This window comes from Nyctereutes procyonoides, unplaced genomic scaffold, assembly GCF_905146905.1.
Source record: "Nyctereutes procyonoides isolate TBG_1078 unplaced genomic scaffold, NYPRO_anot_genome, whole genome shotgun sequence".
NCBI classification, from domain to species: Eukaryota; Metazoa; Chordata; class Mammalia; order Carnivora; family Canidae; genus Nyctereutes; species Nyctereutes procyonoides.
This window is the reverse complement of record NW_026575024.1, coordinates 1335781-1346467: the sequence shown is the minus strand read 5'-3', so window position 1 is coordinate 1346467 and position 10687 is coordinate 1335781. Positions and strand designations below refer to the sequence as shown.

The following is a 10687-nucleotide window of genomic DNA, read 5'->3' as shown; positions in this document are numbered from 1 at the left end:
TGGGCCGCTGCCCTGGGGACCTTCCTCTGCAGCCCAGCCCCGGCTCCAGGGCTCCCCGTGTGGCTCTGCAGGGACCTGGGGCGCTGGCCACCACGCAGGCTCCCGGGCCCCAAAGTTCTGCAAGAAACTGGCCCATTGGGTCCCCAGACCTGGGCAGCCCCTGCTGTAGCTACGTGAGGGGACCCGGATTCATAGCTGGGACCAACGCGCTGGGCTGGTGGCTTTCTGTGGACGCCAGAGGGTGGGCGGCGGCTTCACCCGGCCTGCGGGGGGCCTGACCCATGCCTATGTCCCTGTGTCCCTGGTGGGTCTCTTGCTGCTCACCGTGGGTCAGCGGGCAGCCAAGCGGTGTCAGGCGGAACCCAGTGCCCCAAAGCCAGGCTCGTTCCCCGTGGCTCATCGCAGGCCAGCACGGCAGGACGGGCAGGGTGCGGCCTTGAGGCCCCGTCCACCTGTTCCTCCAAGTGCAGCCCCAAGATGGCCCCCTGTCCCTCCCCTGCCCATGCTGGCAGGTGACCTCAATGCCACCGTGTTTAAGGGCCTCCTGGGTGACTCGAGTATCCAGTGAGGCCCAGCAGAGCCACGCGTGGAGACGCCCGAGGGAGTGGTGGTGGTGGGGACGGCTGGGAAACCCCACAGGCACTTGGCAAAACGAAATGCAAGGTCAAAGTCTTTATTTTACATTTGTTTTCTTAAGGCATCGTTTGTCTTTGAAAAAAACAAGACAAGATCACTCGGAAATTGTGCTGCTTGAACAGGAGGTGCCACCTCAGGGGGCATTCTCGGCGCCGTGGCTGCATCCATCGAACGTGAGAGAGGGACGGATCCTGAGTGAGGCTTGAGGAGGTCCCCTCATTCACGCTGCCTGCCTGGCCTCGGCCATCCCGGTCGTGCTCCGGGGGGCTGGGGCTGTTCCACCTGCAGCAACTTGTAGATGTGGTGACAGCAAATGTTGACCAGAGAGCTCGAGGTGGCGGCGGGGGCCCCGGGTCAGCCCTGGCCGGAGTGGGCCGGTCAGAGCCTGGCAGTGCCGCTGGGGCGTCCCCTGCTGTCCACGGTGGGGGCCCAGGCGCTTCCCCTCAGCCTTCCTCCCGCTCTGGGGCCTGACGGCTGTCTGTACACAGGGACCCGGCGCCCCCGGCCCCGCTGGCCCGTTTCTGCAGGCCTGGTGGCCTCTCTCTGCTGCGCGGGGGCTGCACAGGCAGCCGGAGGGGCCACGGGAGCCCGAGGACCTAGGCCAAGGCCAGCGCACACCAGGCCTCCTGGCGCAGGGCCCCGCCCAGGCCAGCCTGGGGCCCCAGGGCTGCGGAGGGGAATGCAAAGTCCTCGGGCTCGAACTTGAACTCCAAGTGGCTGGGGGCCAGGGGGTCGTCCACGGGGCCAGGGGCCTGCAGGGAGAACGGAGATGCCCGGGAATGCAGGATGGCGGCAAGGAGCCCTCACGACCCGGCCAGGGTCCCCCAGGGCCCCCGAGGGCCCCGGAGTGGGGTGGGGGCTCCTCGCCATTGGCAGGATGACACGGGAGGCAGGAAGCCTGGCGCCCACCACAGCCCACCTGCCGGTACCCGTGCTCAACTGTGTGCCCAGCCCTGAGCTCCTGGGGGAGGCCCCCGGGGACTGGGATGGGGTGTGACCGGGTCGGGGAGTCGGGGCTCCCTGAGGACGCACCCAGGAGCCACCCAGGGCACCCCGCCCCATCCCACCTGCCTTACCTGGGAGGTGATGCTGGACCCGGGGCATGAAGGAGAAGCCAGGCTGGGTTTGGGTTTCAAGGTAGCCCCTGGGCTCTCAGGGTCCGGGACAGAGGGCGGCGAGGCTGTGCCGTTCCCCAGGCCTCCTGGAAGGGGGGGGGGCATTTACAGAAGCCGCCAGGCCCCGCCATGTGGGTCACTTAATGGTGGGACAGGGTGGGGCCCCCTCAATCTCCCCTCCTGCCCCACGGCACCCGGACCTTCCCCCCCGACAGGCGCCACCAGGGCGCAGTCAGGAGCACGGTGCTTGAGCCAGACGTGGAACCGTCTAATGGAGCATCTGAGACACTCCAGGTGACTCCAAGGGGCGAATGTGCACCCCCAGGAGGGCTGGGGATGGGGTTCCCGCCTGGCACCCCAACAGGCCCTGGCCCCGTGCACCTGAGTTGCTCTTGGTCTTCACAACGCTCTTGGGTTTCCGTTTCCGCGTCTGGATACTTTCCTTCTTCATGGCCAGGGGCCGCGGCACCTGGGAGGAGCAGGCAGGGGCGGGTAGGGGCGGGTGGCAGGTCCTGTCCCTGCTCACCCCTGGGCCCCTTGCCCCGTCAGCCCTGAAGGAGCCTCAGTGGGGCCCCACGCTCTCTGCCTCCTGCCCCCCAGTACCCCATCTCTACCCCCCACTGACCAGCGGGGGTCCGCTCCCTGCGCCCACTGCGTCCGCTCACCCCGTGCAGCTTCATGTAGAGGCCACAGGCATTGCACACCGGCTCCCCGTCCGCGTTGCGCCGCCACAGCGTGGTGGTGGTCGTGTGGCAGTTGGTGCAGCAGAGGCCGGCTCGGCGGGACGAGGACTGTGGACGGGAGAGGCCGGGGTGAGCGGGGGGGGGCCTCCGCACCACGGCCCAGGAGGGATGCGAGCCAGGCTCAGGACTGACCGGCGGCCAGGCCCGGGGCACGTGGGGCAGGGCGAGAAGGCGCTGGGGCACCGAGGTGGTGAGGTCTGCCCTGGGCAGGGACCGTCTCCATTCCTCGCAGCTTTGACCACATGCACTCTGAGCCCCGGGATAGTCCCTGTCTGGGCCTCAGTGTCCCCCTCAGTATAAAGGGGGTGAGAACAGCCCCACCTGCTGGGGCAGGCCCTCAGGAAGAACCCACGGCAGGAGCGCAGCTGCTTTTCTGTTATCATCTCCCCTCAGCTGCCGACGCTGGGCCCTCGCCCCGGCTTGCGAGGACGGAGCAGCTCCCCCGGGCCCAGGGTCCCCCGGGAGCTCAGGCCCAGGCTGCACCTGCAGGGGACCTGCTGGTCCCGCGGGGCGCCCGCCTTCCAAGACAGGATCTGGAGTGTGTGCTCAGCTCAAGCACTGGGCGGTGGGCTGAGGGCCCAGGGTCGCCTGCCCGCACCTCCCCGGTGTTGGCCACGGTGTCGCAGGGCAGAGCAAGAGCAACCCATCCGGAACCTTCCTGAGGCCCCGATGTCTCCCTGCAGGACTAACCCCCGATTCTGCAGGTCCATCTGACCAGGGGCCCCAGACCTCTGCATGGGGGAGCCTGGTGAGGTCCAGACAGCAGCAGCTTCGGGGGTCCTGAGCCAGCAGGGTGCTTGGGGCTCAGGAATCTGGACCCCACAGGCCCGGGAAGGGGACTCTGCCCCGGCTCAGGATTCCGTGAGCTGCCGAGCCCAGCCCACCTCCGCATCGGAGGGCCAGGTCACCTGCACGCTGGGAGCTCCAGACGCACCTGCCGGGCACACGCCCCCAGGCCCCTCAGACCCCAAGCCCTTCCCGGTGCCCTCAACACAGCCTGCTGGCGGCTCCGCCCCCGGCCCCCCAGGCTGTATCTTCGGGGAGCACTACTGCCTGTTCTCATCCTCAGGCCCGGCCCTCCGGTGCCCCCGAACCGGCCCAACCCTTTCCTCCACGTGCACTGAACCCCCTGGTCAGGTCCCTGGGGCCCCCACAGGGTGTGATGCAGGGTCTCTGACCACCTCCCCGTGGCAGCCGGGGTCAGGCCAGGCCACATCCGATCCAGTGTTTGGGTGGCAGGACTGGAGCCCGTGAGGACCCCAGGGGACGTGTGTCCTCCTGGTATTCTCCCGACAGAGCGGGGTGAGGGGCGGGGGATACACAACTGCAAAAGGACCGTGTCCTGGGTTGGGAGTGACAGACACGACCGGCCTCAGCTTCCCACTCTCTCAAGTCTCTTGGATCCCTCCTCCTGCAGTGGCTGAGCGAGGCCAGCCTTGCCCATCGTCTCCTGCCCACTGCGTTCCTGCAGGCTGCGGTCAGCAGGGCGAGGGCACAGGCCTGTCCCCGGGAATGCCCCGGGAGGAGGGGTGGGAGCGGGTCTCAAGCCCTCTGCCCAGCCATTCCCAAGAAAGCTCAAAGCCTCCCCGCCCCTCCCCTCCCCTCCCCTTCCAGCTGCAGGCGGGCGGCTGCCCCCGCTCCAGAGAATTTTGCCCTGTTTAAGGGAAGGCTTGGCCTCCGGGCTCCAGGCAGGACTCTGCCCCAGGCTCTGGGACAAAAGGGCCAAAAGGCAGGACAGGGATGAGGCCGCAGAGGCTCGAGGAGAACACAAGGCCAAGCCTCTGGGCCTGGCTGGGGAGACCTGGTGCTGATGTCCAGCCAGGATCTCCAGTGGTCCCCCAGGGGGCACGCAGGGCTGGGACTAGTGCACGAACCAGAGTGGACGAAGCTGGCGGCCAGCCGGGAGCCCAGCAGAGCCGGAAGGGGAGTGGTGGCTGCAGCCCCGGCCAGACCCAGACGGAGCATGCTCAGAGTGGGAGCACCGGACCCAGAGTCAACAGGTCCCAGCCTGACCTTGCCTAGCAAGCGGCTGCTTTCACTGGACGTGATTTGAGTGTCCCCTCCCTGTCCCGTCCCGCTGTCCCACCTGTCCCTCGGGTGCCAGAAGCTATGCACACAGGGGGTGCCTCCTGCCCTCCTGGAGCCCACTGTCCAGCGTGAGGCGGGGTCCCTGCCCCCACTCCCCATCCATCCCCCTTCCTAAAGGGGTAGGAGGCCGTGGGACCCGCCCCAGGCACCAGGATGCGCAGACGCGAACTTTGGACGAGCAGCAAGTGCTCTAGAGCACACGTTCCTGCAGCACGTGGGACGTCAAGGTGCCAGTTGCCGTTTGTCTGAAAGTCACACTTACTGGGGTGTCTTGTATTTTAGCCGGTGAGGTCCCACCTCCTGCGGCGCATCCAGTTGGGACCCTCGGGCGCTCTTACCGATCTTTGCTCCCTTAGGGCTCACACTGCCGTCGTCGCACCAAAACCCGCACCGTAGTGGAAGGTAGGAGGGCCGCGGCCGCCCCGTGGGCCACAGCCCCTTCACACCGAGTCTTTCCTACAGAAACGTGCCCACCCCCAGCACACACACTCAGGCTCTCCCCCAACGGCCCCCACAGCTCCTGAGCAGCGTCTCAGAGGAAGGAGAGCCCGAGACACGACGATGCCACGACGATGCCACGTGCACGCGGGGGAAGCAGCCCCAGGAGCTCACTCACCGGCACGCCGCACCCGGGGAAGGGGAGGGGAAAAATCTGGAGCCCGGATTAGAAGTGAATTATTTTTTAGAAAGCATAAATTAAAATTAAGAAAACGGGAGAAAATAAGACCTGGAAAAAGGTTTCAAAGAGTTTGCTGGTTTATATTTTCCTCTCCTCCAGCCGATGGGACACGGCGGGCAGAGGCGCCGGCGTGGACAGAGGGCCTCCCTCCGCTGAGCGCCGCGCACACCCGGGCCGCGTCCCCCGGGCCGGCCCTCCCCGCCTCGGCTGTCCTTCCTCACCGCCTGGGACAAGCGGCGGGGCCTCCTAGCTGCCAGGCCTCCCTTGGCTGATTTTCGTTTTTCTCTTTTGGTCTGTTCTTTTCAAAAGAAGTTAAACTTCAAAGCCTGCTCGCAGCCGAGCTGCCCTGAGCTCCAGGCCCGCACGCCTCGGGTTCAAGTGGAGACATGGGCGGTGGGCGGTGCGGAGCCAGGGTGGGGCTGGCAGGGGGGGGGCCCACGCAGCAGCAGCAGCAGCAGCAGCAGCAGCAGCAGCAGCGGGGTGGCCGGCCTGCAGGGGTGAGGCGAGCGCACGGGGAGAAGCAGTTCTGCAAGTAAGCGCCTGGCTCCCAAGCGGCAGAGCAGCAGGACGTGGCCCGATGCTAAGAGGGTCCTCCACGCCTTGGGAAAGGACACGTGGGGGACGCGTGTGTCCCCTGGGGTTCAAGGGCAAACCGTGCCAGGGACGAGTCCACGCGGCAGGCCGTGCAGGAAGGAAAACCCAGGGTCCTCACCAAGGTCCGGATTTGCTGGGCGAAGGATGCCGGGCCCCACGCGGCACCGGCTGCTTCCCGGAGCTGGCGCCAGCGGTCCCCTGGCCTTGGCCGCGGGGCTCTGACGTTCGGTGGTTGGGGTGTGGCTCTAGGGGACCTGGCCAGCCCGGCAGGACCACCGCAGCTACCCCACTGTCCCCGGTGACAGAAGCCTCAGGTCAAAGGTTCGAGGGGCCTGAGGATGCAGGCGGCAGGCTCAGGGCAGAAGGGACAGGGCTCCCATGGGGGTGGGGGGGACACGTGCTTGTTACTGTCACATTCCTCCATTCTTGGTGACAAGCTTCTAGAACACTTGTAATCATTTAGAAGGTTAGGACAGTTCTGTCCCGGGGCATTAGTTCTGGCCACACTCGAGGGGGCATGAGGCACTGGTGGGGCCAAGGCTGGGGCCATGGGCCAGTCCCTGTGTCTGGAGCCCTGTGGGCCCAGCTCTGGTCCCAGCACGCTCTGACAACCTCCGTGTTTCCGTGGGAGCACGGGGAAGCAGCGGGCCACCCTCCCTGGGTGCCAGGCAGGAACCCAGACACAAATCAGAGCCTGCTGGAGGACCGGCGGGAGCAGGACGGCTACGGAAACACCCCCCGACCCCCAGCCCCGCTTGGCAAACACGTTCTCCACTCAGAGCTGCACGGGCCTGGGCACACGGGTGACCAGGCTGCCCACTCTCTGAGGCCTGCGGCCTCGGGGACATTCTTCACCCCAGGAGGCATCCTTACAGCGAATTATCCCTTGTCCCCAGACCAGTCCGCAGAGCTGGCCAAGGCCCATGTACGCGCCCTGCCCAATCTGTACAACAGAGCCCGGGGACGGCGTGTGCAGGGGCCTGGGGCAGCGGCCGGGCGGGGGCACACAGGAGCCCGGGGCAGACAGTCCGGGACGGACCACGTGCCCTCTGAGCGCCTGTGAGCCCCGGGGTCATCGTCCTGATGCCTAGATGGTGACCTCTGTCTGCTGGGCCCCCAGGGCAGGAACTTCTGCTGGGAGGTGAGCCCTGGGAGGGGTCCGACCCTGTCGGGGAGGATGGATGAAGCAGGGAGGGGGCCCCCGGGGTGGGAGTGGGGTTGTGGCCCCCTAGGACACGGTCACTCTTAGCCTCAATTTCCATTTTTCTAAAGAATGATTTATTCTAACGGCGGAGGAAGAGGGCGTGGGGCAGGGGGAGGGGCGGGGGGGTGAGAGAGAGAACCGCAGGCAGGCTCCACGCTGAGCACAGGGCCGACCTGGGCTCGATCCCAGGACCCTGAGATCATGCACGACCTGAGCCGAAACGAGAGTCAGACGCTCACCCACGGAGCCCCCGGGCGCCCTAGCCTCAGTCTCCCTATCAGTGAGGCCACCTCAGACGCCAAGCTGCAGAGCGTCAGGCCGGGGGCCGTGATCACAGGGGCAGGGAGAAAAGTGAGGGGGTGATATGGATTCTGAGGTACCAGGAGGCACAGCGTGGGTGGAGGGAAGTCGGGGGGACCTGGTCGGGGGCTCCCACAGCCCAGCTGCTGGGTTCGCAGTAAAGGCTGCTCCTGAGCGCCACGCAGCCGGAACAGCAACCGTGGCAGGGCCACCCACATATCCGCAGGGGCAGCCCGGCGCCAGCCCCCACCCTTGGCCCCCCACTGGTCCCAGGCACCAGAACCGGCCGGAACCGGCTCACACAAGCATTGGACCAGAAGGCTAGGCTCCCCGAGAGACAGCCGTGCCCAGCCCTCGGACCCCAGGGCCACGCAAACAAAGGCAGGCCCTACCCCTTACAGGACCGCAGGCGCATCCGAGTTGGCCTGTAGGATGGTGTAGAACTAAGTCACTACAAACCCTCATGCGGCTTTGGGGACCCTGCCCTGCTGGGGGCAAAAGCGGAGTCCCCGTCCCCTGCTGTGTACCCAGCCACACAGCAGTAAAACCAAAAGTGAAAACAAGTCTCAGCCCCCACCGCCTGGTATCGGGTGGAAAATGTTCCCCGAGAGGGAGGGAGGCCAGGGCTCCTCCTGCGTAGGATTTCGATGTCCTCCGACAAAGCGCACCCAGCGGCCACCTTCCCCGCTGGCCCCAGGCCTGGGCCAAGTCACCTGCGCCCCGCCCGCTCGGAGCCCCAGGGCCGAGCCCCAGCAGGCCGGCTGGGCCCAGGCCGGGGCCTCCCAGCTGCCCAGAGCACTCCCGGCCCGGTTCCGGTTCCACACTTCTGGGGTCTGCACCTCCAGGTTTCTGCACCCCCACCCCCCGGACTCCAGCTGCCCAGCCAGGCGGGCACTCACCAGGCGCTTCTGCGGGCGCACGAGCGGCCGGTTGACGCCGTTCATCTTGTGGTAGAGGCCGCAGGCGTTGCACAGGTAGTGGCCGGTGCCGTCGCGACGCCACAGCGGTGTGGACAGCGCCCCGCAGTTGACACACTCGCGACCCTCGCCGGGGAGCTCTTCCAGAAAGTCCGACACTACGGGGACGGGACGGGCAGCTCGTGGGCCGAGGCTCTGGCTTCCCACCGCCCACAGCAAGCGCGGCCTTGGCCCTGCACTGTGTGCGCCTTGAATTTCTTTTACTTTAAGATTTATTTTATCTAATTTTATTCTACGTCTTAAATTTACGTACAATGAAGTTCGGGACAGATTAAAAGACACCGGTTAGCATTGCCTTTGTGGGTTGGGGGAAGGTTAATAAATCAAAGCTCAGATTGCACAGCAGGGAATCGTCCCCCCCTCCACGGGGTGTCACTTTGATCCCCCGGGGAGGCCTGGTCGCGGCGCCAGGAGAGGGAGGCCGCAGAGGGGCCTTGTTCACATGGGGCAGTGGTGGTGAGGCTGAGTGGACGGTGACATCCCACAGGGGACATGGCGCCGTCACTGTCAGCTCCGCCGTGGGGCAGCCACCGTCCCCCCAAAACAACAGTGCAGCTGGGCCGTGTTGTGCACCTGGGGCTGCTCAGGGAGGCGGCCACTCCCGGCTCCCTCCAGGCTGGGCCGGTTGTCCTGGGGGTTGATCCCTGGGGGTCGATCCCCGTAGGGCTGCCCTGGGCTCTGGTGGGGCTGCCCTGGGCTCCATCGGGCGCGGGGAGTTGGGGGAGGCGGGGGTTCCCGCTTCCTGCGCAGAGGAGCCAGTGGGGACCAAAGGCCGCTGGACCGTGGGCCAGCGAGGGCTCCTCCGCCCGCGGAGTGGGACCTGGTCGCTTCCGGCAGCACACACAGGCTTGGCTCTTGGTGTTTGGCTGCAGGGGTGAGAGTCCCTGGTGCCAGGGTGGGGAGCAAATCTCTGCCTTACAGGCCCGGATCCATTAGCCAAGTTTATACCCCAGGGGAGCAATTGAAACCAGGTCTCAAATTAGAATATGTAAACATTCTAGGACAGAGGTGACCCCGCGGCGGCTTCTTAGATAAGCCCGTGTTTTGAATTTTGTAAAAATCCCCTCCAAAACCTCAGAAGAGGGTTTAAGAGGTAGCCTGTAGTTGGGACGGCCCAGAACGTTGGGCTCAGATGAACGAAACGTAGAAACGCTTTCTTACCAACGTGCAGAAGAGCTCAGGCCGCGCGTTTTCATCTCAGCCCCGGGCCTGGCCGCTGGGCCTGGCGGCAGGGAGAGCCCTCCCCCGGGCCGAGCTTCGTGGGGTGCGGGTTTGCACCGGTGGGGCCCGCGCCCCGGTCTCGCACTCACCGAAGGTGGCTCGGCGGCCGGGGAGGCCAGCCGGGCGGCTCTGCAGGCCGTGCAGGACGCTGCCTTCGAAGGGTCCCGAGGTCCAGGCCGGGGCCCCCTCGGGGCTCACGTAGGCCGGGTAGGCGGCGGGGTAGGACGCGCCCACGGGCCGCCCGAGCGGGGCCGGGTACTGCTCACGGGCCAGCAGCGCGCCCTGGTAGGCGCTCCCGTCCCGGGCCCCCGCGCCGCCCCCGGGCCCCGAGGGGCTGTGCGGGAAGGGGAAGGCGGTGGCTGCGGGTGGCGGGGCGGCCGGCGGGGGCGGGCTGCCGGGCCCGAAGGGTGCCGAGTCGGCCGCCTGCGCCCAGCCGGGGTGCGCGCCTCGTCCGGGAGCCTGCGGGCCCGGCTCGCACGGCGGCAGGTAGGGCAGCATGGGGGGGACGCGCGCGGGCGGCACGAACACCGGGGAGCCGGCGGCCGGCGCGGGCAGGAAGGCGCCTGAGTCCGCGTAGGCGGCCTGGCTGGGGCTCGGGGCCAGCGCCAGGCTCGGGTACATCCTCCCCGACGCGGCAGGGACCTGCGGGCACAGGGCCGCGCCGGGGTCACGGCTGCTGGGCGCCCGGGTGGTACGCGCTGGGCCGGGGTGGACGGCGGGGCGCGGAGACGCGGGGGGCGCAGGCGGCGCGGGGCCAAGGGGGGCGCGGGCAGCCCTGGGGCGGCCGGGCCACTCGCCTGGTCCCCCGCTGGCCGCGGAGCTTCCCGGGCAGCGTGGAGGGCGGGCGGGCTGCGGACTGGGAGCCCGGGCGCGCGGCTCCGCAGGGAATCCCGGGCGCCCCGCCGCCCCTCCGCGCCGCCCCGGCCCGCCCCGCCGCCCCTCCCTCCCTCCCTCGCTCCTTCCCCTCCCGCGGGGTCAGCGCTGGGGCTGCGGCCGCGCCACGTGACCCGAGCAGGCCGGGCTCGGGGCGGGCGGGGAGGGCGCGGGCACCAGGCACGCGGGGCTGGCCCGGAGGGAGCGGGGAGCTGGGACGCCTACACGTCCCTAGTGCGCTTGGGAGGACTCGCGGG

At 67.7% G+C, this 10687-nt stretch overlaps 1 protein-coding gene across 1 annotated transcript; it reads right to left on the bottom strand.

Moving 5' to 3' along the window:
• Nucleotides 1-669: 669 nt before the first annotated feature.
• On the bottom strand, nucleotides 670-10454 carry GATA5 (GATA binding protein 5). The gene is made up of 6 exons (XM_055343501.1): nucleotides 9647-10454; nucleotides 8259-8434; nucleotides 2417-2542; nucleotides 2133-2220; nucleotides 1713-1837; nucleotides 670-1388 (listed from the first exon to the last, which is right to left on the bottom strand). Exons 1-6 carry the CDS (start codon nucleotides 10176-10178, stop codon nucleotides 1233-1235), a joined length of 1203 nt encoding a protein of 400 aa, XP_055199476.1. The 5' UTR covers nucleotides 10179-10454; the 3' UTR covers nucleotides 670-1232.
• Between the last annotated feature and the right edge of the window lie 233 nt (nucleotides 10455-10687).